Here is a 27,770-nt window from a genome sequence, read left to right as displayed (position 1 = left end):
ATTGTTCGCGTCGGGCCAAAACCTTGCAAGTTACATTTCGGTGGATTTGATATTTTTTCAAAAATCTATACTATTGGTCAGTCCACATGCGTGGATGTTATTTTAATAATCTAAAGAGATGAAAATGGTTTGCTGTCTTCCATGACACAATTCTAATGATTGAACAAACGCCTAAAAAGTGACTATTTTGGTGGTACAAGGTTTTGGCCCGACATCAGCGAGATGTTTGCGAAAATATCAAGATTGGTAACTGCTTTATTTTTAAGAACGTTGAGGTATTGCAAGCGTTGTTGTTACCAATCCCCTTTTAAAATACACATTGTGCATGTAATAAAAAAAGGATTTTATTGTCCTCTGTTTTCAAAACTACTTATTCATCAATTAGCTGAACAGGATAAACAGTATTGAAAATGGATGGTTATGTAATATGAGGCGGTCATAAATGTATTTGGGTTCACAGTCATAACGGTCCTCTGAAGGAGACCATAATTATGATGTGGCCAGTGAAAAAAATGAGTTTGACATGCATATGTTCAATGGCCCAATCAAATCACTGAGTCAGATGTTTGTGGCCCTGGGACAAACTTTGCCCAATCTTGGGATTGAGTTGAGTTTGTTGTTTTTTTTACATTGATTACAGATGAATCTCAGGTGACACGGATGCCCACGCATAATAAGTCTAAAAGGCTGACCACCGTTATGCCATCAAAGTACAAACACATGGAGAAATGTATGAATAAACACAGACTGTTCTTCCTTTTGCCACTTGTAATACAAATACAAATACACTTAATGCGTAGTAAACAGTCATCCACCACAACTACTGAGGTGCGGACAGTAGTCATGTTGATATACTGCTCTCTAGCGGCCTCGATTATTCCCTCCCAGCTCACAGGCTAGCTCATTTCTTTCTTGTAATGTCCATTTTTTGACAATAGTCATCCTCTTCAGTCTTTGACCTTCTTCTTGAAAATCTGCTTGCAGATTTCTCCTTCACAATAAAGATCCTGAAATGAAAAGATGACATTATATTTTGAAATACAGCTTCCATTTTCTGAAAGCTTTATCTTAAACTAGTAATGAAGGGGATTTTAGTATGATAGAAAGAGGGCCAATTCATTTAAGGGGGCAGATTTTTTTTTAATTGTACATTTATAAACCTGAACATCGTGTACAGTAGATGAAGAAAAGAAGAAAGACTATACTACTTTGCACAGAACTAATTGTCATAATTGTTGTTACTGTGTTATCCCTATGTCATACCAAGTGAAGCTTGTCCTCTTCAATCCAATGACACCACCCCCTGTTCTTCTTCTCACCAGTCTGTTCGCACACCAGCTTGTTCCCCTGCCACCTCACCAGCGACTACGCAGCACCGGAGAAAACGACAGCTCATCAAAATTCAATGCACAGCTCTCAATCGTTCATCTGGCCACTCATTTTCACCTTCATGTGCCTGTTGTCTAACCCCTCTGAGAACTCCTCAAACTCCTGATTCACTTTGAAAGACACGGTGTAGTTCCTGAAGGTGCTGCATGTTTTGATGATGTACTGGTCGCCCCGCTGTTCTATCAACTTAGTTATCTTCAGCCTCAGAGCAATCTTTCTAATGCAAGGGCTGATATCTGGGGAAAGAGGGCACATGGGAGAAAATGAGTTGGACAAACGTTTCTTCGGCTTACTCAAACTATAGGCCATTGTGTCTGTGCCATTTCATGATAAAATGTTTGTATCTATTGCCCAATGGGTGTTTCTCATTAATAACTGTCAAGAGGAGCCATTACACAGATTATAATGGATATAAAATGCCCACACATCTCTGTTCAAATGCCAATGATTTGTGATTGACTAAGAAACCAAGACAAATCATTAAAAAAAAAAAAATCCCCATAAAAGTGACATATAACATACCCAACTCAATTGGGGGAATCAAGGGGAGAAGGAGAAAAAAAATAACAATCAGGATAATGTGGTTGTACAAGTGTGCATAACCACTTATAACTGGGACGAGGCTGTGTTCAAAGTAACCAATCAGATTCAAATTTATGATGACCTTTAAAGTGCATCCAATTAACCCTACATACGTTTCAGAAGTTAAAGTTGGCATTTTCTAAAGGTATTGTGCAAACACTGACATTTTTTGGAATTGTTCATTAATCATTCCATTAATCAATTTGATGTCAGCGGACATTAAGTTTAATTTTTGCTATTTCCAGGGTTCATTTAATTTAGATTTGCTAAAAATGCAAGTCTTTGGTGTTTTTTTGTGGGCTGATCTTGACAGTGAAATCTGGTTAGCATAGTGCTTGACAGGCACCCCTAACTGACAGAAATGTATTGATAAGATACTAAGTTATATACCAAGTTGCATGGAGATGCACTTTTCACCCACATTGCTGCCTTCCCTTTCAGTTAAACAATACATTTAGTGGTCACGTTGTAGGAAAGCTGAAATCTAAAGCTAAAAATATCTATGCTGGCCAGACAAAAGCGAGTCGGGAATAACAAGAAGATCTTTGAAATATCTTACCTAATGCAATCATGTAGCCTTCAAAGTTGTCATTGCTGATCATGTCCCATTTGCCACAAAAGTGAGCAGGCATTCTTGGTGAGCCTTTTAATGCACTCGGAAACACAGGAGCCGGTTCGAAGCTAGTTATTCAGACTGCTCCCGAGAGGCAGAAAGAAATTTGTTTAGTAACCGTCAGGGTGTATTACAGTAGGTGTGACCTTACTGTAGCTCAGCGGAGAAGGGAGACGCTCTCATGGGTGGCAAGTTATACTGGTCCAATTATGTACGTCAATTAGCCATCTATGGTTTTGTGGCAAGTTTTGCACTCACAGATGTATCCTCACACGCCACATCGTTCTGTAATGATGCTGAGGGGAAAATTAGTTGAAAACAGCAACTAGAAAGAAGCACGTTACTTGTTGCCATGAACAAAAATGCAGTTATTTTAACTGGCCGCAGGCCCAAATTGCAGTAACGCACTTGTTTTCTTGTCCCTGACACAGGTGAAAGAAACTCACCCATCTAGGAAGTCCAAACATAAGAATAATATTGGCTGCCACTCACAATGACAGATTGACAGGAATAAAAACAAACACTGTTCTTTTTCCCCTCTCTCCTGCTATGCAGCAAGCAGAGTAGATAGTGAAAGATGTGAAAATCAACTCACAGGGTGATAATAATCATCTCTTTCAGACGCAGCTCATTTCACTGTTGAGAGAAGTTTTAAAGTTGTCCAGCAGTGGCTGTTTTGGAATGTAATCTGTTAAAAAATATCCCAGTTGTCTGGGCAAAGATACTGTTCGCCAGCCAATCACAGCTTCACCCAAATAGACAAAGGGCCATTCACGCTTACCTTCACACATAATTTAGAGTCTTCAATAAACTCAACACATGATTTTGGAAGGTGGAAACAAGCGTGCTTGGCGTGTCTTGCATTCACATGTAGAAAATGTGGCATGACAAGAACCAGCACATTTGAACATAGTTCTTAAGACAGGAAAATTCCCAGAAATGCTTCTTGGTAGTATTTGAGATTGTAATCATAAGGGGGTTCTAAAACTCGTTTCCACCACTGCATCCGATGACACTGATCACATGCAATGTCTAACCAGTAACTTATTAATTAAAAAATAAAGATTTATTAAGCCAATCACCTGCTGTAAAATGAAATGTTCAATAAAAGTTTGAAATAAACGTGTTATATTCCCCCACAAATTATTCATAGGCTATAAATAAAAAAATGAAAGCGTCATTATTATTTTTTTTGGGGGCTGTTATGTGTCTGCATACCCCCCAAAAAGTAGGTAGTTGCGCCCCCGCATACAACAACATACTCAACATATGCCAGAGTCAAGATTTGAACCTTGAACTTGAGAACTGTCAGGCACAAGTGCTCATTACGTCGTCACCCTGTTGAGCACCAACCAAACAACACATCAATCGAATTCAAGAAAAATCGGAAATGATTAGTTTTGATGTAATGCAATAATAAACACTTTTTCTGAGTTGAAAAACAAAGGCAGCTGTTTTATCACATTTCTAGTAACAAGTCCAAGTCCAGTCCATCAAAATGATGCGTGAGGTCCATCGGGGATGTAACTACATAAATTTATTATTGCTTGTGCAGTGACTAAAGGTTTAATGATGTTGACAGTTTGGACAAATTATACCGAATAAAATTGCTCTCAATGGTAAATGTTTTTGAAAGATGCCCCAATCAAAGGTGCAACTCTTTTACTGTTCAGTGGAATAGGCACACGCTTCAATAAATAATGTTCATTCAATTTAAAAGCCCTACTTTTTAACTGGATGGGTCTCCTGCATATTTCTGCAGTGGTGCTAGAACCACACCAGCGTTGTTCTTCTCGCTCTCGGCACTGTAGAGATGGTTGTCGCGTATGTAGTGAAGCACATTGTCCGGCAGCAGGTATCTGACGCTCTGACCGCGACGCAGAGCGCGGCGCACATGCGTGGCAGAGATGCCGTTGGCCACCCATTCGGGGACCACGTGAATGTTCTTGCGATACTTCCACAGCATGTCTGACTGGTGAATGAACTTGTGGGGGTCGCCGCCACAACGAGTAATGCACACCAAGCCAAAGCGACCCACTATCTCGGCGATGTCCTCCTCTTTCCACAAGTTGGGGATCCCGAAGGACTCGAGGACATCAGCACCACAAAGCAGCATCAGGTGTGTTGCTTCTGCAATTTGGGGAGATAGTTTGGTTTAGTCAGACGCTCACGTACATGTCATGTTGTCACAAATCAAATCCAAAATGATAAGAAAGATCCAGTCTAAAAATGCAGCCCGACGTGAGCAACCATCCCTTACCTTCAGTCACGAGGTATAAAATGGATGGATGGATGTTAATTTGTAAATGTTGTATACTATAGCTTTTATTTTGCAGGAGGAGGAGGCTGCACTACAACTTGATTGATGTGTAATAATGATAATAAAGGATCGAATACAATCAATTAATTACTTTCCATCTTTATTTATATTAACTTAAATCTAAATAATGTACTGTTTTACTGTATTTCTTGATCATTGATTTAAAAAAAAAAATACAGACGTCACCAACGGTTTATTGTGATTCTCTTGACTGGCTTCCATGCAGTCAGCGTTCAATTCCATCTCTGCGATGGTGTAAATGTGAGTGTGCGCCCGCCGATTTACTGGCGGCCAGATTAGGGAGAACTGCATCTTTCACCTCAGGTTATTTCACACTGCAATTGTTTAGTGAGTCATCCACCACAAGGTGGGGTGCGGGGTGGACGGCATCCTGGCTCAAATTTGCCGTTTTGATCACCAGTGACACGCATATTTGGCCACCCGCTTAAATATTCATTGTAGATTTGGACACAGTCGAATAGTCTATATAACCTACCTCTTTTGTTGTGATATGATGCACTCTCAACATAATTCTCTTCAATGCGCCTCTTTTTCACATACTTGACGGTGTCCACATCATCATCATCCTGCTTGGTAGCTGCTAGTTCTGAGTAGTGATGCCTGAGGAGATACAGAACAAAGATAATTAAAGTTATTAAAGGTGTGAATACATTGGAGAACACTCTTCGGAATTAGTCGCGCAATCCTCCTTTACTGTGGTGCCGTACTCTGCATTGACGCATCACAGGACATTTTACTCTAAGACCTCATCTTCAGTGTGTTAGAATTCTTTGTTAATTGTTAACAAACGCGGGTGAAGTGAAGGTTGTCTTCAAGCCAACACAGTAGAAGTAAAGTTGCAAAATCACTAACCGAATCACTTTGGCTGTCTCCATCCACTCAGGCTGCGAGCTCTCCCACGCATCCACTGTGATCCACTCGGAGTTCTCTGTTGCCAGTCTCGCCATTTTCACACGATGGAAAGCCTCAATCAGACCCTTCTTCTTGTAGCCGTCCCCAACCGCAGACACGATGCCTTTCACCACTTTGTAGCGACCTGCATCAAATGTCATATGAGTGCTTTGTCAGAACGCACACATATACGTAGTTTAAATAACAGACCAAATGTTACTCAACCTGTGTCCTCCAGATAGTCTCGTGCCAGTTCAAACATCCTCAGGTGCATGTTGGTGATGGGGTTAAAGGATCCACACTCCAGAAGGACCACTCTTGTTCTCCTCTCGTCCTCCATGCCTCATTCTGAAGCAGGGTTAACCTTCAAGAGGCAAAGAGGTGTTTGACAGGGTGGTTTGGACGAATTTTAGCACCAAGTGATATGGGTTTGAAGCTTGAACAGACTGCTACAGTAATGTATAAATGAATTAATTTTTGGGGGAGTCTGGAAACAACAGACGTATCTCACGCCTCTCAGAAGTCATGCAGTACCAGTCCATATTTTGGAAACACCATCTAAGTCCGTGTTTTTTCCTTAATTGTACATTAATAGTTAAGTCATCAACATTATAAAGAAATATTGACCAAATTATTTGGTGAACAAATAAAAATTCATCAAAACACAATCATGTTCTATGATTTAGATTCTTCAAAGTAAGCTGGTATTTTCTGTCAGCTTTATGATGTGGATGACGCTTTATGGACTGCAATGACTTTCTGTTCTTTACTGTGCATTATCAAGAGTTAATCACTTGAATTTCTTGACGTCTTAATGTGATTGAGACGATCGGACGGTGTTTCCAAACTTTTGACTGGCACTGTAAATCTGAAATACAAGCAGTTGATTAAGCTCGTAATATTATTTGTTTTGAAATCTTCTAATATCATGACCTCTTCATCTCTTAATATTATGATTTTCATCTGGTTTTTAAAAGTGAAAAAAATTCAATCTGATTTCTCATAATATGCTCTTCTCAAAAAAAACAGATGACAAAGTGTGAAGGACGCACACAAGCAAATACAACTTTATTCTCGTAATGTTATCCCTTTTAAAATAAAGCATGATTTTTACAAAAGCTTTGATTTTTTTAAGTTTCTTTTTTGTCCCGTGTTTTAATGATCAGAAATGTGTGAAATCATGTTGAAATTAACACAAAAATAGTGTAATGCGATTTTTTTTTCATTTATTTCTTTTTTTTTCAATGTCATAATATTGTGACTGGCAACACGACGTCAAGTTATCGTCTTCTTTCCAACTTTGAGGTTCGAATGGTTTCGAATCTTGCCTTTGGCTTCCTGATTGGGGTTTGCGTGTTCTCTTCTGCGGGTATGACTTCCTTCCTCATTCCAAACAAATGCTTTTAGGTTAATTACGGGCCTGAAATTGTGTATAAGTGAATGTGCGGATGAAAAGTTGTCCACTCTCGTGTGTAAACCACGGCCCGCCCAGTGAGCTAAAAAATGCTGGATTCGCCACGCTTCCCTTTGCAATGATTGTCAACACCGCTAACGTTAGCATGTTAGCTTTGTTCCTAACCAAACCAACAACGACTTATCCAATGTATCTCACGGTAGAGACAAATGACAAAATAAACCTATAGAAATACGGAGAAAGCGTAGATATGACTGGTATAAGAAAAACGTTGAAGAAAATAGTTGTAATAACTGTTTTTTACCAGAATACTCTCCTGAAGTCGGGCGCTCGGCCAGTGCAAACGACTTCCGTGCGTGACGTAACAGACAGGCGTACCATTCTAAAAGTTGATTGGCTGAGTCGACACGGAATCTGTTGCGAACCGCACCCACGTTTCTGAGCTGCGTTCACGATCGCAAACAAACACGAACGAAACGCACAACAACAAACACTTGGGGGATGGTTTAAACCGCGTCGTGAAGTCAAAGTCGGGTTTCAGTCGCTACGTTTAGAAGTGGGCATGAATATTTCTTTCCGTTAATTGCGCCACGGATCCAACCTTATCTCGTCCTGGTGAGCTGTTGTCACATTTTAGCATGCTATCTGTCTCTTCAGCTAACTCACAACAGAACACTCTTCGGTTAAATCCCTAAATTCGATTTGTAAAGACAATGTCGCGCTCTTCGATGTCCCTGTTGCTCGTTGACTTGACGTGTTATAAACAAATCCTTACACTGTGCTACGACAGATTCGGGTGGGACAGCGTAGAGAATGGCTTCCCGTGGAAAGTCAGAAACTGGAAAACTGAGACAGAATATGGAGGATCAACTTGACAGACTTATGCAGCAGCTACAGGATCTGGAAGAATGCAGGTGGTGTATGGAGACAAGAGTACATTAAACGTTTGACTTACTGCCATAGGTGATGGAGCAGCTGCTCGTAGCACGTCTGTCTCATAGTTCAGAGGTTCTGGGTTCCACTGTCTGTCTGTGTCCCTTCTTTCCTGTGTGGAGTTTGCATATACTCCACCTTCCTTCCACGTCCCCAAAACATGGATGTTAGGTTCATTGAATTCTATAGTCTATCGGTATGAATGTGGGTGTGAATGGTGACTGACTGGCAAGTGCCCCAGTTTGACCTGCTTATCAGATGAGACCCCTATGAATATGAGCATCATAGTCTATAGAAAATGTAGGGATGGCTGCTACAAGAGGAAAAAAACTGTCATGCTTTCCCAATGTCTTTATTGTAGGGAAGAGCTCGATGAAGAAGAATATGAGGAAACAAAGAAGGAGACGTTGGAGCAGCTGAGTGAGTTCAACGACTCCCTGAAGAAGATCATGACAGGAGACATGACTCTTGTGGATGAACTCAGCGGCATGCAGCTGGTATGCGCAGCGGACACACTCAGCAACTTGTGTCTTGTGACTTAGATCCCAACCCTATCCTCCATTATATACTGAATGTCTTGCTCATTCTGCATTTTGGTGTTCAGGCCAAAGCAATAAAAGTATTACTTTGGCACCAGGTGTTGGAAAATTGGGGATGTTCATGTTAATGCATCATGTTTTCCCATCTGCATTTTTGAGATAATCTGTTTTGTTGGTGGTCCTTAAATGCACCTCGAGCTCTCTCAAAAGTAAAACCGGTTATGTCCCGGTAGTCTATTTTGCCATTATTAAGGGAAAAAAAAAAGCTTGTTCCCTGGGGGGGGGTCACATGGACCCCATAGCATTGCACCGTGCCACCCTATTTGAGAAAAAAACTGCTGTATGCAATACAAAAGTGATTTCCCGACATTTTCATTTGTCTTTTTATTGTCATCTGTAATATCAATCCATCGTTACCTGTGGGTTTTTGTTCAGGCCATCCAGGCTGCCATCAGTCAAGCATTCAAAACTCCAGAGGTGATACGACTTTTTGCTAAGAAGCAGCCTGGACAGCTCAGGACCAGACTGGCAGAGGTTAGAACGGCATTTGTAATTATTTTGTTGTATCTATTTCCTTCCGCGGTTTTCCTCTGACCTTGTGTGTCATTATTGTGCACAGATGGATCGTGACGCCATGGTGGGGAAGCTGTCTCGGGACGAGTACACGCAGCAAAAGATGGAGGTGCTCACTGCACTGCGGAAACTGGGAGAGAAGGTGAATAAATTGAACAGTTGTGACAAAAACTGTTTTCAGAAAAAAAAAATCCCTTAACGTAACGTGAAAACATCATTTTTTAATCCCAATATTACTAAATTAAAAATAATTATAATAAAAGCCACAATACTAGCTGACATTTGCAACATTACCAAATTAGAAAAACGTTTTTTTAAACAAAATATTTTTGTAATTTTAGCGTTTCATTATTTGTCTTTAAACATTTAAAAACGTTGCATTTTTTTAACGAAAAAAATACTATTACAGTAGTACTGTAGAAAAGAGTCTAAAGAGAATATGTAGAGATTAAACTTTTTTTTCTAAATGTACATTAAGAGAGTAAGTAGTATATAAGTAAGTAGTTTACTTCTTAAAAAAAACTGCATCTTTTTAAATAAAAAGTTCACCATACCAATCACGAGATGAGTTATATTACTAGATTTAAAAAGTATTATACTCAGATTACGAGGTTAATGCTGTATTTTATTTAATTTGATTTGTTTTTACAAAAAGTATTTTTTGAAAAAAATGGACATGAGAATAAAATGTCTAGAATCCTTTGTGCAAAAATCACAATAAATGTTTCCTACCTAGCAACAAAGTCAACTCGGCCTCATCACTGTAACACTCCTCTTCATTTGTTAACAGCTCACAACAGAGGACGAAACGTTCCTGGCAGAAAATGCCACGGCTACTTTGAGCCAGTTTGAAAAAGTGGCAACAGGTAAGTAAAATGACACTTGTAATGCTTAAAAATGAAATGAAGTTGCACTTGTTTATTTTTTTTCCATCCTTCTTTTCCAGGTTCTGAAGATAAAATATTGGCTTTAGCCAGTACTGGTGTAAAAACCAAAGCGTAACCTCCATCATTTAAAAAAAATCAATTTTAAAAAGTATTTTGAGGAGAATAACTGACGGTTGTTCTTGCCAATGACAAATGCACTTGTGGTTGTTGCTGTAGATGCTTTTTTTTTTTTTAAGTATTCCTTTATACTCCTCAGTATAATAAATGTGTATGTTCTCGGAGGTACTACAATTTGAATAGTTTTAATGTGTGAGTGGGGGGGGGGGGTTCCATTAGAAATGTGATGTTTTCCGTGTCGCATTTTACTCTTTTATTTAGCTTAGACAAAAACATGAATGCTCAAGATGTACATCGTCATTATGATTGTTGCCTGATGTGTATCAAGTGTCCATCAAATTGGACGTATCGTGATGTTTACAGTACATGAAAGTATGAAGGCCCTGGAAAGAACATTTGAAAAACATCGTACAAAAAAATCCAAAATGAATGCCTTTTTACATAACTTGAACATTTTTTTTCTAAATTTAGACTAAATACTTAAACTTATACGCTATTTCTCGTAAAAAAATATGACTTTCTCATAGATCATTACTTTTATATCAAGAATTTAAGATCATAATCTGTCTTCTTGTATTATGACTGTTGTCGTTTAAGATCATGACTTTATTGTGGTTGTATAACTTTATTTAAAAAATGTCTTTAAGGGTATTGTACAAGACTTTTAACGTGTTTGCATACAGTATGTTTCGACATAATTATGGAGCCGATGTGAGGCTCACCTGCTTGGATTTTGATAAAGTATATTTCTCTGTTTTGTCCAACCTCATTAAATCTCAGCATTTTTTTGTCACTTCATTTTTTGCAGCCCCTTGATTGTAACATCAACATCATCAGCATTGTTTTTCATTCCACTACTACACCGCAAGTACTGCCAGTACTCAGTTTTCATAAAATTAAATGCACTGACAATTTTAATATTACGGTATTATGTTTGTCCATCATATCATTCTAAATCTGCAAAAAATGATTGCCTGCCAATGTACTCTGTAATATAAGGAATTATAAGCACAATTTAGCCATGTCTGCCATTTAGTGGAGAAGTGTGACATTACAACTTAAAACAGTTGGACACCCGCAAATTCTCATATTTAACAATTAGTTTTTTCCCCCACCTCGATTTCTTTTATTCCCACTTACCCCACATCTATTGTGGAAAAGGTACATTGAATGTTTATCATTGTTTTGGGGAGAATTTCGGGGATTTGTAAAATCTATTGATTTTTTAAAAACAATTTCATTATTAAAATAATTAATCAATGGGGCACTGAGAGTGTTGTCGCAGCCCACCATCCACCATGAATCGCATGCAAGTGCCCCATGCACAAGTGGAGCAGTAAAAAAAAAAAATCCATATTTATCTAATAACATGATAAAAACACAAAACATTCAAATAAAATTGGTCATACTCACTGGAGATTCAGAGTCATCAATGCGTTTTTTCCTTTGTTTTATTTTTTGCAGAAATTCATAAGCATTTAGGAAACACCCATTCACACGCACACCTCGGGACGATTTAGGCTGTTCCATTAATCTACTATGGTTTTCAATTTATTTGAAAAGGGTTTTTGCGTTCATCTGTTGGACGGTGATGGTTATTTAATGATGCTTCTGGAAAAAAAAATCATACAGTTCCAAATGAAACTTGCACGTGTTTGTGATATCTGTAAACAGTATATCTACACATATTATTTTTTCCACTATGTTACGCCAATGAAAATGCACAGCATCCACTTCAGAAGCAAAGTAATGGCATACTTCATCCCTTTTGTCGTTTGGCTCTTGTTATTTGAGGGTGGCAAGGAAGCTCGTTGCACGTCAGGGTCTTGCCTCCACCTGACTTTGTAGGTTCATTTACAAAATTTGTAAACTTAGATAATTATATCCAGATGTATCACACAAACACATTAAATATTCAATCGGAATATCAAGTGATTTTGTGATTCAAAAACAACAGCATATGCGGGAGGTGACAAATTTTAAAAAAGGTATTTAATGAATAAGGCCGGAGGGTCGAGGCCGGAACGTACAGAGATCCGGCGGGGTACTGACCAGCAAAAATGTGTCAGTATTAAATTGTGTTGTCTTTATGACTTACTATGTAATTGTCTGGGTCTGAAATATTTCGGATGAAATAGGTGAAGAAATAAATCAGGAAGGTGACAAAGGCAGGAAAAACTTCAGACTGCATGGGAAATTCCATCTTGTTCTCCTTTATTTTGTTCACGAGCAAGCATCAACTTGACTACAATTTGTCTGTCTATTGGTAGTAGAAAAGTGACAGCAGCTCCAACAAGCACAAAGGAACCTTCTACCACCAACTCGCAAAACATTCCCACGTTTTCAGCAAAGAAAACAAAACAACAACACAAAACGGAGGGTTGGGGGTATTCCGGATGTGTGAAAGAGAAGAATAAGTGGATGACATCGCCGTACTCCTGTCTCACACAATATGAAATGTTCACTAACTTGTGGTTCATGCGACGATAAAACCTTATGCGTTATTAATTATTGTTTCAGTTTCATAGACGCATTCAATGGTTCAATTGGGGCGAGTGTTGCTTCACTCAGTGGGCTTGATCGCAAATCTGATTTCTTGGTGCGCGCGCACACACAGACCGACACACACACTTTTCAAAGGTATGATTCTTTCCTAACAAAAAAACAAGCAGAAAATAAACAAAAAAACAATACACACACTTGCGCACACTCACAGGATACTGACTCGTGTTGCCAAAGCTTTACGTACTGTACATCCGATTAAAGGTGGATTTAGTACAATATCTATCGAAGATACACAATGGATCTACATCATCTATACATCAAGGAAACATTGACAGTGTGTAAAATTATAACTAGCTGGGCTGTTTTTTTTTTTTTGTTTGTCTTTTTTATAGACAGATTCATTAACTCCAGTAAGAAACCGAGCAGTTTACAGGTACAAATGAACAACAACTTAAAATGCCATTTATACAAGCAGGGCCTTTGTTACATCTGCTCGACCAGCAAAAGGCACTCCCATCATCAGGCCTACAGGGGGCGCCACGGAGGGGACTTTGCACAAAAATTATTCCAAAGCATATTTGCATGCAAGATGACGTTCTTTTCAACAGCCTCTTGAAGCCAAAGATCTCCCACTAGTCGTAACAAACGTCACCTCGCTTTGCCTTTTACACAGAATCCTGCCAAGCAGGGTATTGATTGCCTTCAGATAGTCATTCGGCAGAAACAACTGCTGCGGTGTCATGGCCTCGCCTTTTTGCGAAAACTCTGAATGTGGAAAACTGCCAGGTGGGCTTCATGTCCCTCAATTCCAGAGATACCGACCCTCCTGATTTCCCAAAGGCGGGAATCAGCACATCTCCTGCTGTTAATTCTTCGAAAATGATGCGCCTTTCATGTCAACTATCTTTTTGTATATTATTCTCATAATATTCGTATTTTTTTCTGCAAATGCAGACGTCTTCTCTTAAAATATTTTAACAAATGTTGAATTTTCATATAAAATGAAAACTTTTGATTGCAAATTGCTTTGTTGTAATTTTCTAATCATCTGATTTTGTAAATTCAAAAGCACACTCGCTTTGAGCCAAATGAAAATGAGAAACAAAACAGAATTGACCTTGAATTAATTGTTCTGCAAATGATTTTCTCCAAATGCATAATGTATCTTAGGTCATCCATCGATGCCATTGATAATAGTGAAATGCTCTTCCACTAGATCAAGGATGGGCAACTGGTGGCTCGTGGGCCTCACAAAATCTGATCAAATTTAAAAAAAAAAAACATTTGGGGTGGGAAAACGGATTGGTCTTGCAACCGCCCTCAAATTCATAAAAAATTCCGATGGAAATTCAATATACGTTTTCACGAAGAGGAGGGGAATTGTAGTTTTTATGCGAGAGGCCTTTGCTGAAAATACAATAAGTGGTAAATTTGTTGTTTGCTTCAAACCATTTTGTTCTTGGGTTATAATAAGTTCATCTTTTATTCATCCATTAAAAATGTACTAGCAAAAATTACATATGAAAAGCACATATTTTTCAAATATTTTTTCTATATTTAAAACACTAGTTGTGTCCAACATCCGGCTAGTAAATACATGCCCCAGTCCCACTGGTAAAAATTGTGCCACCCCCTCCAGCATTTCAATTGCCCATCCCTGAATTAGATCGTCTAAATGACTGTTGCCATTCATACAACAGAATTGCGGTCATTATTATTTCAATACGCAGTACATAATTTGAGTGAAATTTTGGTTGATTGTTAAATTGTCTCAATAAGGTTGCGAAACACGCTAATATACGTCCGTAATGTCTGGGGATCGGCCCCTGAGCGCCACCTGGGCCTTCCGGGAAATGGGGAGGGTTGGCATCAGTCATCTGTCTCCCAGTGCCGTTTATACACAAGAAAGGCTTGCAGCTTGAACAAGCAGCGTACAGTAGAACGGGCCCAAATCTGCTCTTTAGTTCATGTGAGTGAAACGTACATTTGAGGAACGATATATACAACGTAGTCTGGGAGGAGAATCAAAATGTGGTCACTCATTTACGAAAAGCAGAAGGACACTGCGTTTACCAAATGTAAACAAGCTATAGTGTGCACTGCAAAGTCATATTTTCAATATTCAGTCCACCACCCAATTGTTACTACTCGGAGATAAATGCTTTAATATTAGTTTACATTAAAACAGCTGCACTGCGGACAATTAGCTTTACAGGTGACAAGAAGCTTTACTTGGAGTTGGTTTGCTCCGTCGTGAATTATGCAGAGGATGGTTGTCTTTTAGAGCTGCTCTCGGCCCACTTTCGCAACCGTCGTCCATCCCGTCAAGCGGGAATGAAAGCAAAAGAAGTGAGTTTCCCCTGTGCACAGAGGAGAGCACGAATGGGTTAAAAAAAAAAAAAAAGATAAGAAGAATCATTTAAACGTTGGTCATGAAAGCTGACACTTGCACACATTTTCAGCGACATGCTACAACCTGCGTGACACAAATAGTAAGCATTTGTAGATATTGGACCCTGTGGCGGAGGCCTTCACAAGCACATTGACTAATTACATGGTTTCTTAATATTTACAACATCTTTAAAAAGCAACGGATCTCTCTACACATAAGACTTCTTCATGCACTAAAAGGTTAAAAAGCAAAGCAAAGAAAAAGAAGCAAACAATGGTCTAGTGGCTAAAAGCGTTAATTCAAGTTACTGGTCTACCAGTGGGGATTTTCAGCTGCAGAAACAAATCTAGAAATGATTCCGAAGCCTTGTGTGGGAGAGAAAACAAAAAAAGTGCACGCTTGGCTTCCTCACACACAGGAAAATAAATTTTGGCCAAGATTTCCTGTGAATGCAAATAGAATAACTTAAGTAAAAAGAAGCCGCTGATGACTACACAACATCGAGTACGGCCACTAAGATGACAATAGGGAAACCTTGACCAGGACTTTTTTTTTTTTTTTTTTTTTTAAACTTCACGGCTCCTTGAATTCATGTGGCGATGATGAACATCTGAGTGAGTGCAAATTAGTGATGTGTGTGTGTGCGTGTGCGTGTGTGTGTGTGTGTGGGTGTGTATGTGCGTGTGTTTTTCTAGTAAGTGAGGGTGGAGTCGTCCCATTCCAGCTGCTGTTGTCTGCTGGCTCCCTGCTGGTCCTCCTGTTCGCCGCCCTCGTCATCCTCGCTGCTCTCTGACTCGGCGCTCGTGATGTCGTCTTCCTCCTCCCCGTCCTCACTCTCCTCCTCCTCTTCCTCCTCCTCCTCACTGCTGTGCTGATCTTCGTACGTCTGCGTACATGAACAGGCATCATTAAAACCTTGTCAGCCGGCGCTTGTGCTTTTACATCCAAGGCATGTAAAGGCACTTACTGTAGTAAGCAGCATAATGAAAAGGCCATTATAAGCATCCAAAAATACAACGATAGGCAGACTATCTCAGCCACCTCCGGACTACAATCTTTGTTTTTTGGGGGATGATGGCAAAATGAAACATGTCAGACTCTTAAAATTGTTGTTTTTAATTGGATCAAGCTATTCTTTAAGTTTCCTCAAGAGTCACCCTCTTAACAGTAATTATTCTCAAATTTCTGTAGTTGTTCATGATAGCAGACTGATTAACTGTTTCATCAACTCACCCCAACTCAGGTCAAAAGAAAACATTTGCAGCCTTCTGCTTTTACTCGGGAAAATGACTGAACCAGTCGCTGAATCAGATTAAAAAAGGTTGGTGAGTAATATCAATCCCTCTCGTATATTGCTTAATTGTTCTTTAGTTGTTGTTTTGATTTATATTTTATCGGCATCTGTGTCGGCCCTAGATAAACCATTTTGCTCTAACACTAAATTCTATAAAGATGTAGGCCAGGAAAGCACGTAAGCTCCTTTCTGACTGGCTGTGCGTGTGTGTGTGTGTGTGTGCGCGCGCATGTGTCTTTTATGCAAATTAGCATGGTATCATCCCATAAATATTCCCCACGCCCCCCCCCCCATCTCCAGCAGCCTGTCAATCAAGACAGCTCAGTGAAAAAGTAGGGCGGCCGACAACACCATCAACCAGTGAGCATTAGCAGGTAGACAGCTGTCGCCCTACCAACTACAACACATTTTTTCTTACCTCCATGGGGTTGACGGTGATAGTGAGGGCCGAATCGTCCCAATCCATCTCATTCTCCTTGCCGTTCTCCTGGTCCCTCATGGTGCGCTGGTGCGCGGCCCGGATCCGGAACACGCCTAGAATGATCATGAACACCAGGAAACTAACGCAGACGACGATGACGATGGTGGCCGCGCTGGGAACCACTGCAAACACAAACACACGCATCCGCATACACAGATACAGACGCACAATGACATCGGTTAGAATGTTTTAAGTCCAATTCAGGTAGCTCTGCTTATCCCAATATTAGCGTTCTTGAGGCCCTTTCGTGCAGTGGTAGGCTTAGCGAGCCCGACAGCCTGGAAGATTATTGGAACCGGGAAATAAATGGCAGTGCAGAGATGTCACAGGCTGCACCAAAGTGTAATCCCTGAACATATGCCATTAAAAAATATAAATTAAAAAATAAAATAAAATAAATAATAATAATAATTATTGGGGGTGTCATAAAAAAAACTGACTTTGTATTGTCCAATTAGTGGTTAGAAGAGTGTAATCCAGTTCCAAATTGCGGCATCAGAAGCCATGTCTTTCCCACTATCATTAAAATGAGACAAAATATACAATATTAAAATATATTTTTTTGATGGCATCTATCTCCTTTCCAGAGTGGCTTTTACTCTAAACCCACTTTTAAAAGGGACCCTCATTTTTCCTCAGAGAAAAACCATCAAGGTGCCACTAGGTGTCAGTGAAGAGCTTTGCTATCATGTTGTATGAAGCTGGGCTTGCCAGGTGGTTCAGTGTTGGTTTTACAAACGAGGGTGGCAATGTCGCAGTACCTGACGACTGGTGAGCGTTGACAAGGTTGTGACCAGACAAGTCCACGGAGGCCTGATGCACAGGGTTGATGAAGTTGGGCTGCGCCATGGCACTGTAATGCTCCATGGCACTGGCTGTGTGGATTACGTTCACCTGGAGGGGATACAAACAACACGTCAACTCTTTGAAGGCATCACAGCTATGAGACTAAACTACCAAGTTCTGTCCTACCTCGACCTTGAAGTCATTGCTGATGTAGCGCCCGTTGAGCTCGGAGCATACTAGTTTGAATTTCCTGTCGAAGAGCGCCTCGGTGTGCCAGTTCTTGTAACGGATGAGATGCAGGACCTGCTCGTAGTTGGCCATGGTGTTCACGCCTAGAGCACAGTGAGGTGCATGTCTTCAAAACGCAATGAGAATTACGACGGCAAAAGGCGCAACACAAGCGCTAGTGTCCATACCAGTGATGACGAGGCCAAGGTGGGAGGAGCTCATCTCAAGGCCGCGTTGCTGCAGCTGCTCCATGTCCACCTCCAAACCTTCGTGCTCAGCATCCAGTTCATCTCCCACCACGGCCACTTCGCATGTGTCCAGGTTGTGCATGATCTCCTCAGACACCACTGTCTCTTGAACTAAATGAACAACAAGGATTTTTTTTTTTGTTTGAAACAGAAAAAACAAAGAGTTCACAACTCTTCCAAAACACAGGATGCAGTGTAAAAATAAACAAATAAAAACATAAAAGTAAAATGATTTTACCACCGGAATGGCTAGAAACACTTGCACACAACACAGATTCCGACAGCTGTGCATCTATCTAAAGTGTGTATATAAATATTCCAGTAACTTGAACAGATGTTGCCACTTGGCTGAGGTTGGAACCAAAAGCTCATGCAAGTGATGGCAACATGTCAGCTGCCATTCATACAGAAAAGCATCAACAGTAGCGGCTCATCATTTTTCCTATTGTGCAGCTTTAGTGCCGTCACGTTCGACTAGTTTTGAAAAATGCAGATGTGTGTCACACAAGTTGCTCAGTATGACTGAAGAGGAGTGTCATTTTCAAAACTTAAACGATGTGTTAAGGTACATAAACACCTCACAATTTCATATTACTCCCATATTTTGCCTGACGAATTTGTTTGGATGTTACAATTAAATGAAGTCATGGATGCTTGTTTGTTGCTTGTGCGACGCTTAATAAATTGTCCCCATCATTACAGCACATGAAATCTTCCAGTTTCTGTTTCAGCCGCTGTGCAAATCTATTGTCTCCTGATCTCAGCTCGTGTACTGTACTAAGCTAACAGATGGTGAGCTTCCAACGGCCCCTCCCATCAAGGAATAAACAACTTATCTGTCACTCATTCTGTCCAATCCTTTCGGCTACAAGGCATAATCCTCCCGCCACGCTGTGATTGTACTCGTCTATTAGCAGTGTGGTCACCGTTTTGTACCGCTTTAGCTTTCACATGACTCAGGTTGCTCAATGTGCGTGATGCATAAAAACCGAACACCAAAGAGGAAGTGGGGGGGGGTTAAAAAAAAAAAAAAAGCACATCTTCTCTTACCTGTGGGGTCATCGTCCGCTCCCTCTGTGGCTTCGGACTCCGCGTCAGCCTCCACCTCACGGGTGATGGTGCTAACAATGCGCAGCTCGGGGAACAGCGTCACGCCTTCTTGGCTCTCAAATTCGCCAGCACTGCGGGCAAAGTGGTCAATGCCGCTCAGGCTGATCTTGGGCTCCTCGGGCTGCAGCACCATCACGTAACCTTCAGCATCCGGCATGGTCACGCAGGACTCCTCGTTGAAGCATCTGCATGGATCAATGTGAGCAAATTTCAGTAAAAGGCGAGACTAAATTATTAATACCTGGCAGGAATCTCTTGACAGCAACAGCAACAGCATACTTGATGTTTAGGTTTGTACATTTCTCTAGTGTGGACAAATTATTTTTAATCTGCCCCCCGAAAAAAATAAAAGTAAATAACCCAAATCTGCCTGAGATCATTTGGAATGACGGTAAATACAAAAAGTTACAGAATTTCTCATTTGGTGTGATTGCTACATATATGAAGCGCCACAAACAACAATCCCATTACGTGAAAGCCTGTTTAATGCAGCACTAAATCAGCCTTGTTCTCTAATTGCAAAACAATTTGTCAATTCTCTTGTTGTGGATCGACTTGTCCTCAGTTTCACCTCAACAATCCTCCCTCTAACTTAAAACCAGAAAATCACTTCCTTAACAATGCCAGAGAGGAATCTCACAATGGCTCCAGGGTTTTGTATCTTCTGCTTACTTGACGGCGGTGGAGATGCGAAGGTGTCTGATGCCGGGTGTTGGGAACTGTCGGGAGTTCAGGTAAGAGATATGCTGCATGACCTTATCAAAAGCGTCAATATCATCCCCCTCGACAGTCAGAGAGGACTGGTTGGGGTTAAACTCCACCTGGAAGAGAAGTTGACAAGATATTATTGGCGCTACTACAGACGTGCCATTACTAAGGCACAAAATTAGTTGAGATACGCCAAGTTAGGATTGTGTTGTTTGCTTTGCCGTCCTCACCTTCACCGTGGAAGCTACCTCTTCAGGCAGCTGCACATCCAGGCCCTCCTTGCAAGTGTACAAACAGTCGATCACCTTCTTGTTCTCCAGCTTGCCTGAGCGAATCATCAGCCCTGCAAGGTTTCCGTGAAAAAACTGGGCCATGCGTGCATTTCCGCCTGCATCCGGCACGATAAGAGGCGGAGAGGACAAAACAAAGAGACATGGATAGTGAAGAGTTAGGCGTCATGTGTCACCTTTTCCGCCGGAACATTGGTGCATGCATGCTCGAAGTAAAAAGGCAGTCTAAAGTTCATGCAAGTTAGTGTACGTGCCTAAATGAGGCTCCTTCAGACACCAAAATCATGGATGATCTTATAATATGCACATGCTGGTTTACTGAGGAACAGAAAAAAAACTAACTCAAAGATGAAAACATCAAAACATAAAATGATGCATCCTGAGGGACTGGCATATTCCAGACAGGTGTATCCATCCTGTTGAGATGAAGTAGGCCGGTGTGTATAGCTCCTGTCTCTGTGTATGCATGTTTCACCGTTATCTGACACGGATTAACAGCCATCTCCGCTGTCAAGGTCATGCTCTGAAAGAAGAGGTCGCACCGAGCAGTGCGTTTTGTGCTTATCGCATGTCTAGTTCAGTTAATCTTGTGTATGACGTTTAGTGGATGAGGATGGTGTAAAAATGATACTTAAACAAGAATAAATCATGGCCTTGTCCACATGGCAACATGCAAGAAAACAAAATGTAGCTGCAACTAGAATGTGTAGCAATCATTCTAGTCCAAGTGGCATGAGGAAGGATGCAGTTAGCGCGGTGGGACATGGCGGACACATGGAAGTATCTGAGAAGGGAAAGATTTTGGGCAACCTGAGGAAGACTCAGAGACTGTCTCAGTGTCATTGTCATGTCCCGAGTGTTCTGCAGAGGACAGGAAAAAGAGAGTCGGGAGAGACAGGAAGGAAGGTTGAGGATCTGCTAAAGGAATTCAGTCTACATCGGAGGTTACGCTGCAGCATCATAGAATCGTTGAGGGCCTTGTTATTGTGCAAACATTATAGTTCATGATTCAATATGAATAAATTTAGACATTTCAGACGGTAATCTCAATATTTGCATTGCAAAAATTACAATATTCATGTTGTTGATTGACAACGTTATACACTTTACCTTGCCAGCATGCACCAATGGTGAGCTGAGTCTCAATCCTGGAGGCATGCAGTGGGTAGTCCTCTGTAACCAGGAAGGGTTCAAAGGTAGTCCCATCCACAAACAGCGTCACCGAGGGGAATTCCACATTTAGCACATAGTGATGCCACTCTTTGTCACACACCTGCCGAGAACACGGGGCATATGGAACCGTTAATACCAATTGGAAAAAAACACAAGCAGCTTGAGCTAATCTGGCGGCAGTAGTTCACCTGGTCGAGTTTCCAGTGGAACTCAGCTGGCTTGTAGTTCTCCGCCTCTGATGGATCTTGACGAAGCAGAAGGATCAGCCTGCAGTTGTGCACGTAGAGTGAATAGTGGTGCCTGTTCATGTCTGCAGGGGCACAAGACCAGACAATTCACAATATGAATTTGAAACACATTTGGGAGAAACCTCAACACTTGTCACTTAATTTATTACTAATAAACTAATTTGAGAGAAAGTTACACACAGCAAAATAAAGATGTGTTTATTTAAAGGTAAAAATGGTCATTTGATAAACTCCATGTTCACATCAGCAAAGAATTAATTGAACAAAAATAATATGTTCAGTCGTAAGAGCTCATTAAACTTCAAACTTGCCACCATATGCTGTACTGGATGGTGGAGGTGTGTGTGCGTGATTGAGGGGGGTGTCATAATGTTAGCATCATCACAGGCAGCACAGATGATATCTGTCTGATGCACAACTGCACTGATGTAATCCTTCTTATATAAGCCGGGGGATGGAAGTCGATGAGCCATCACCACATTTCTCGGAGACTTTACAGTCAATAAGATCCAGTGTGAATTTCAAATTAACAACCAGAGACTAAAATGGAGAGGTGAGCAAAAACCTGGCAGGTGTGAGAAAGAAACGATGAAAGCCAGCCAGCTGAGTGCATAAACATGGATTAGAGAGCCTGGAAGGTTACACTTTTCTGAGATCATAATGGAAGAAAATGTGAAAACACATATTGCCTCTCCTCATATGGTGTCTAGGCTAGTTTATTTACTCAACTGCAAAGAGGATCTGCCGCTTAATCGGAATGAGGTTTTATTTGTGCAACCAATTACTTTTATCAAACCTTAATACGCAGTTACCTGTCTTGTCAGAGTTGCAGAGGATGGTCTCCTTCTCGTGGGCCCCGGGGCCATGTCTCATCCACACCGATACGGTGAAGGGCTCCTTCAGGCTGGTGCTCACTAAGCCATCAGGAACCTTGATGGCTTGGGTGCCATTGAACTCAAAGACCTGGTCGCTGTCGTGCCCATTATCAGTGGGTAGTCCCACCGTCCAGTTGGTGGAGCTGCTGGGTGCTGGCAACAGCTCCTTTGCACCGGTGCTGGCGCCTATTTTCAATTTTTTTCCCAATTAGTCAGCAGAAAAATTTACAGTGGACTCTCATTTCGCAGAAAATGAGTTCCTTACCGCACAGCTTGTGCAGGGACTTCTCAGAGTAGGTGTCGCGGTCGCATCCCTTTCCAATATGGTTGGTTTCCAGTTCAATTGTGGCTTTGATGGACGTAATTGGTTCATCACAGGTCTCCAAGTGCACGCTGGGGAAAAGAGCCAGGCTGCCTGTGCCAGGCTCATATTCAATCCTCTTATTGAAGCCTGAGGGCAAAAAAATCGAGGGAGCGTGACAAAGGTGTCCTTCAACACAGAGATGATAAGGTGCGGCAGTCGATACTGCGCTTGTCAATACAAATTATGCTAAAAGAAGCACTTCCTTTCAAGGCAAACACAGATTGAGCCTTCTGACAACAGCTGTTGATGTGAGACAGTGGTAGTTAGCAATTAGATGAGTGTGTTGATACCTTGCCAGCTGGGTTTGCAAGTTGGCTTGACGCCGATCTTGACCAGAACGTCCTCAGAGGCACGGTTCTTTCCACAGTCGTAAGCGGTCACAGTCAGCTTGTACATGTGCTCTCGGTCGTAGTTTAGTTTCTCTGTGTTCTTGATGAAACCTAATTGAAACAGGGAACAATGTTCGGATGTGAGTTACTGTTTGTTTAATAAAAATGTCTAAAAATGTGAATGCAATTGAAATACGCAATGACATTGCCAAAAATGTGGTGCCGTCGGAATAACAGTGGCTTGGGTGACATTTCCTTGCCTTTGTCTCACAAAGAAGCAAGATGTGGCGCATTCTAAATGACCTGTCCAGCGGGCCCAATTGATTGCAAAAATCAATGTGGCGAGCACGGTGCAAATTATGGCTCCTATCCCGCAGGGGCTGTGAGGTTCATTGGGTGAGCCCTTACCGTCTTTGTCAATGGTGAAGGGCACATCTGGCGTGACTATTTCATAGTTGCAGATTTGACTGAACTGGAACGAGCAGTCTGCGTCCACTGCCTCCACCTTCAAGATGCTGTCATATTTCTTTCCCTCAATGACCGTGGCTTTGTAGGACTTCTCTTTGAACACTGGCGAATACTCATTGAGGTCGTTCACCTGTATGTGGACCGTGGCCCTGACAAAGACAAAACGCCAGTTAATAAGCTGCAGCTGCAAAACTATGTGTCGCATTGCTGAGAGGTTTCAAGCTCCAGATGACTCAATGGGAGATGAAAGTGGAAGTGGTCCGTCTTGAGTTAGTTGACCAACTCAGACGAGAGGTAAACTATTCAAACTGACTTGTGTGATTTCTTCATGTTGGCACCATCAGGTCCCTCTCCACAATCGTATGCTTGAATGGTGAAGGTGTGTTCCTTCTGAAGCTCGCAGTCTAACTTGTCCTTTGCCCGGATGATCCCCTCGCCACTGGACTTGTCCAGGACCACAGCTTCAAAGGGAACATTCTGCCCGTGGATCCTGAAGCCGCAAATCTCACCTGAACAAAAAAGGAAATTGCTTTAAAATGGTGTGACATTTCCTTTGTTTCAAAATTAATTTGTCATCGCAAAACTCGTAAATTAAGGCAAAAAAATGATCAGCCACAGTTTTAGGAGCCAGGGAGTTGACGTTTGGGGTGGGTGGTGTCTGTGGAGGAGGCCCAAAAGCACTTATATAGGTAGGTGAGCATTTTGAAGGGAGTTGGGAAGGGGTGTGGGACAGTCAACAATATACTGAGAAGACAGCATGTCTTTCCAAGCCATTGAAATAATTGTCAGCATTCAGTCATGCAGGCAGAAACCAAAAAGATGTGGACAGGCATTTCACACAAGTATACTCGTAGAAGAGAAACCCAAAGCCCAAAATAAGAACATTCGAGAGCAGTATCAGTGGTGACCAATTTCACTCTGTACAAGCTATTGGTGAGGAAAAATGTGCAGAACATAATTCAAAGCAAAACAAATGGGGAGGGAGGGAGAGTCTTCACTGTATTGAAAAACAAAGATACTGTAAATTCAGTCATAAATCCAAGGATTAAGTGTCACCACACTGCTCTGTGCCTTTTTGTACATTACAAATCTGTGTTGTTTTTTGCAAAAATACTGTGTAATTAATTCACAACTAAATAAGGTGACGGAATCTGCATAAACAAAAAGTACTGGATGGGAGCTGGGAATAGAAATATCAACTTGCTTGACATCCATATCAAATAACAACTGCAGCCATGCTAATGGGATAGATTAGTGGAGGAGGATAAAAAAATCCACTAGGGCAAAGATGCAACAACAGCAGAGAGTTTGCATTGGTTAACAATCTCAGCAGCTTTCATTTGATGAGTTTCCAATTAGAAAAAAATGTCAACATAAGGTAGTACACATGGAGGCACGACAAAAACATGAGCCTCAAATAATGTTCAGAATTTTAGATGAAAAAAAAAATGCAATTGGGTGAAGAGCTGCTGTTTTGAAGCAGCCTTCTGTTTCCTGGTGATAGCTGAAAAACTGTTAGGGTCTGCAAACTGCGATGGATGCCTCATGCACAGATATTTCTAATTTAGTAAGCCCCATATCATACACTTCATCCAGCTATCAAAACTCCAAAATATTCTAGGGCGAAGGGAGGAAAAAAAACATAAGAGTTGAGAAAACCAAATGTGAAGATTACGGAGCATGGTGGGCGTTTCTGTGTGAATGTGCAGATGCCATTTTGTGTTAGTGGGTTAATAGTAACGAAAAGCACAAAGCAGAAGAAAGAGCCCAAGATCACCTTCTTCGGTGAGGGTCACCTCAAAACTCTCTACAGAGAGGGGAGAGAAGATAAACCGGGGTCAGTTCAAGAAGAGTTAGAAGCTCAGAGTCAACAGAAGACAGGAGGGAACTTACTGCATGTTGATTTAACTAAGGCAAGAATTCAATTCCTTTCAAATAATCGGCTGACAGAGTGACACGACATCTTGACATACACTATTTCCTCAGATATGGGCCCATGACATATTGGTTGCTTTGACACTCGAACATCTTTAGCACAACACACACTGCCTGCACAGCAGACATGACATCTATACAGCTTAAGTGTGTGGTCGGAATGTACGCAACATCGAGAAATTAGGATGAAAGATGTCATTATTGACCCAAAAAGAAAAGCCAGCAAAGTGTTGGACCGAAAGCTTTTCATGTGGATTATTTATTATTTTTATTAACACCGTAGTTTAGTGAGTGAACGGCTCTCATAGGACAAACCGGCAGCAACAAAAGGAAGACAGTATATTAGTGCAAAGCGGGAACTTAACAAGAAAAACGCTAAAAAGGACAGTAATGGTTTTATGGTGGAGCAGGGTCTCGGCTGGCCATGTGATTTTTGTTTTGCTCAACTGAAACAATCCGGAGTGGGCGTCAGTTTAGCGGCTGACCAGGAGCAGTCATGCAGTGTGAATTGTGGGCCTCCGTGCTCACCACAGCTCTAATGACCGGCACACAAAGACTTCATGAATTCCTCAGCAACACAGCCTGGATCAGTCGTCACAAAGGACTGATAATGTGCCGGTATGCAAAATGTAATACTGGACAGAATATTCACATGCTAAATGTGTTGCACAAACATTTATTCTCATTTCAAATGGGACTACACGAAAGGAAAAAAAAATACCATAGTCACTCTTGAACACATAACTCATTTTCCAAGCTGCAAAAGAGGTGGAGGTGGGTTTTAAACAATTCAAGCACAATTAGCCTTAAATCAAGTCGTCAAGCAAGTATGGGTTGCCGCTTAGTGAGATGAAATCTCCCACGGGATTTTCTCTACTTTTCTGATTTGCGAGTCAGTGATTGGGCTTCGGTGGCCTTGACAGTGAGCTGTATTTTTTGGCAGAGATGGACGGACTAGAAGGCGGCTGGCACGACATAGCCAGTCATCCCTGCTGCCACGTGAAGCCAGCCCGCCAGCTTTGTCCACAGGGAGATATTTCACATGGCCATGCTGACTAGTCACATCAGATCGGGAGGTCCAGCTCGCATGAGTGCAGGCAACAAATTCTATTCCGAACGATACGAAATTGATATAAAAACTCAACACACAAATGTTTTAGGGATGCAAAAGCCCCGTGCAAGTCCAATATACAATATTTCAGGTGTTTCCCATGTGTTCTACAAAACAACAGGACAAATTAATTGAAATTGTATTATTAGACATTTGGGGTTAAATAAAATAAAAAGGGTTATGATTGTGTCTGATTTATTTGTTTTTGAGTGGCGTTTTTGCAATTTTGGTTCAGGGCCAAGTTTCAAGAACAGAAACAAAGCATGATGCTGCTGCTCACATATGAGGTGTGTCAGAAAGTTTACCGGACTGTTGTCACAAAAGACACATTTCAAACCCAAACTATAAAATCTGAGTTGTTCATCTACAAAGAGGAGGCAAGATTTGCGGCGCAAATTCTGCTTCATCATAAAGATGCACCTGCTCACAAGCTCACAATGCACCGAGCATCCAACATTTCCTCAGTGATATCATTTTTCAGAATTTTACCTTGTCCTGACATGGTCAGAATGCAACATTCCAATTCAACTGACTTTGTAAAAAAGTCACATTGGGTCGCTCTGACAGGCACGTGGCTGGAAGTAGCTGGCTTGCGAAATCACATGAGGTAATCTGAGATAAAAATGGCTCGGATCAAGTGGTGCGAGAGCACTGAGTGAGAAGGGAGTAGCAGACAAAAGATCGCAGCACTCTCATGTGATGTGAAACGGTGGAAAATCATTTCCAGGGCTGTGGAGCTTTGAACCCGCAGGCAGAGTCAACCCCAATGTGATTAACTCCCCTCTCAAAATACCCTTTCATTAAACATGAAAGGATATTTTGATCTGAATATCAAATAGGTTCAGGTTAGAGTATATGGTCGCCAGCCATCGAACGGCCATCACCATTTTCAAACTAGCTCAAATTAATTTTGGCACTCATTCCACATGAGAACTAATTGTAGATC

The 27,770-nt window shown here is 41.2% G+C and overlaps 4 protein-coding genes across 8 annotated transcripts in view; 1 reads left to right on the top strand and 3 right to left on the bottom strand.

The window, feature by feature from the left end:
• Positions 1-2: 2 nt before the first annotated feature.
• On the bottom strand, positions 3-3,933 carry rbp7a (retinol binding protein 7a, cellular). The gene is made up of 5 exons (XM_088290699.1): positions 2,736-3,933; positions 2,531-2,665; positions 1,447-1,625; positions 1,264-1,365; positions 3-1,007 (listed from the first exon to the last, which is right to left on the bottom strand). The coding sequence occupies exons 2-5, from the start codon at positions 2,601-2,603 to the stop codon at positions 948-950; spliced, it is 414 nt and encodes a 137-aa protein (XP_088146825.1). The 5' UTR covers positions 2,604-2,665; positions 2,736-3,933; the 3' UTR covers positions 3-947.
• Positions 3,934-4,095: 162 nt separating this feature from the next.
• nmnat1 (nicotinamide nucleotide adenylyltransferase 1) lies at positions 4,096-8,307 on the bottom strand. Of its 2 annotated transcripts, none has more exons than XM_088290697.1 (5): positions 8,186-8,307; positions 6,042-6,180; positions 5,778-5,961; positions 5,401-5,525; positions 4,096-4,714 (listed from the first exon to the last, which is right to left on the bottom strand). In XM_088290697.1, exons 2-5 carry the CDS (start codon positions 6,154-6,156, stop codon positions 4,314-4,316), a joined length of 825 nt encoding a protein of 274 aa, XP_088146823.1. In that variant the 5' UTR covers positions 6,157-6,180; positions 8,186-8,307; the 3' UTR covers positions 4,096-4,313. The 2 variants fall into 2 exon arrangements, with proteins under 2 accessions (XP_088146823.1, XP_088146822.1); XM_088290696.1 differs by lacking the exon at positions 8,186-8,307 and adding an exon at positions 7,535-7,668.
• On the top strand, positions 7,634-11,077 carry lzic (leucine zipper and CTNNBIP1 domain containing). The gene is made up of 7 exons (XM_088290698.1): positions 7,634-7,845; positions 8,021-8,144; positions 8,525-8,660; positions 9,138-9,236; positions 9,322-9,417; positions 10,066-10,141; positions 10,222-11,077. The coding sequence occupies exons 2-7, from the start codon at positions 8,044-8,046 to the stop codon at positions 10,275-10,277; spliced, it is 564 nt and encodes a 187-aa protein (XP_088146824.1). The 5' UTR covers positions 7,634-7,845; positions 8,021-8,043; the 3' UTR covers positions 10,278-11,077.
• A 1,399-nt stretch (positions 11,078-12,476) lies between these two features.
• Positions 12,477-27,770, bottom strand: part of clstn1 (calsyntenin 1) — a 29,053-nt gene continuing 13,759 nt past the window's right edge. Inside the window, exons 3-19 of one of the 4 annotated variants that reach the window (XM_088289745.1) lie at positions 25,556-25,585; positions 24,092-24,287; positions 23,719-23,927; positions 23,272-23,421; positions 22,883-23,068; positions 22,555-22,803; positions 21,683-21,804; positions 21,432-21,594; positions 21,132-21,182; positions 20,262-20,419; positions 19,996-20,144; positions 19,264-19,508; positions 18,154-18,324; positions 17,924-18,069; positions 17,713-17,845; positions 16,889-17,073; positions 12,477-16,062 (exon numbers count right to left, since the gene is read on the bottom strand). In XM_088289745.1, the coding sequence (XP_088145871.1) occupies positions 15,868-16,062; positions 16,889-17,073; positions 17,713-17,845; positions 17,924-18,069; positions 18,154-18,324; positions 19,264-19,508; positions 19,996-20,144; positions 20,262-20,419; positions 21,132-21,182; positions 21,432-21,594; positions 21,683-21,804; positions 22,555-22,803; positions 22,883-23,068; positions 23,272-23,421; positions 23,719-23,927; positions 24,092-24,287; positions 25,556-25,585 (2,738 nt within the window). In that variant the 3' untranslated portion in view covers positions 12,477-15,867. The remainder of the gene's footprint in view (positions 16,063-16,888; positions 17,074-17,712; positions 17,846-17,923; positions 18,070-18,153; positions 18,325-19,263; positions 19,509-19,995; positions 20,145-20,261; positions 20,420-21,131; positions 21,183-21,431; positions 21,595-21,682; positions 21,805-22,554; positions 22,804-22,882; positions 23,069-23,271; positions 23,422-23,718; positions 23,928-24,091; positions 24,288-25,555; positions 25,586-27,770) is intronic. The other 3 variants (XM_088289747.1, XM_088289746.1, XM_088289748.1) reach the window with 3 other exon arrangements.

This window comes from Idiotropiscis lumnitzeri, chromosome 3, assembly GCF_059441095.1.
Source record: "Idiotropiscis lumnitzeri isolate Australia: NSW breed Sydney's pygmy pipehorse chromosome 3, RoL_Ilum_1.0, whole genome shotgun sequence".
In the NCBI taxonomy this organism is placed as follows: Eukaryota; Metazoa; Chordata; class Actinopteri; order Syngnathiformes; family Syngnathidae; genus Idiotropiscis; species Idiotropiscis lumnitzeri.
The sequence above is the reverse complement of the archived record's forward strand: the minus strand, read 5'-3'. Positions and strand labels throughout refer to the sequence as shown.

Bases quoted from the DNA above. Each gene is read 5' to 3' on its own strand.
- rbp7a (XM_088290699.1), bottom strand. From the start codon at position 2,603: ATGCCTGCTCACTTTTGTGGCAAATGGGACATGATCAGCAATGACAAC. The intron at 1,366-1,446 runs GTGAAAATGAGT...GGTGCTGCGTAG, and splicing joins TAGACAACAGGCACATGAAG to TCGCTGGTGAGGTGGCAGGG. The intron at 1,008-1,263 runs GTATGACATAGG...TTTTCATTTCAG, and splicing joins AAGAGGACAAGCTTCACTTG to GATCTTTATTGTGAAGGAGA.
- nmnat1 (XM_088290697.1), bottom strand. From the start codon at position 6,156: ATGGAGGACGAGAGGAGAACAAGAGTGGTCCTTCTGGAGTGTGGATCC. The intron at 5,526-5,777 runs GTTAGTGATTTT...GTATCTCCTCAG, and splicing joins GAGACAGCCAAAGTGATTCG to GCATCACTACTCAGAACTAG. The intron at 4,715-5,400 runs GTAGGTTATATA...CCCAAATTGCAG, and splicing joins ATCATATCACAACAAAAGAG to AAGCAACACACCTGATGCTG.
- lzic (XM_088290698.1), top strand. From the start codon at position 8,044: ATGGCTTCCCGTGGAAAGTCAGAAACTGGAAAACTGAGACAGAATATG. The intron at 9,237-9,321 runs GTTAGAACGGCA...TATTGTGCACAG, and splicing joins TCAGGACCAGACTGGCAGAG to ATGGATCGTGACGCCATGGT. The intron at 10,142-10,221 runs GTAAGTAAAATG...CTTCTTTTCCAG, and splicing joins GTTTGAAAAAGTGGCAACAG to GTTCTGAAGATAAAATATTG.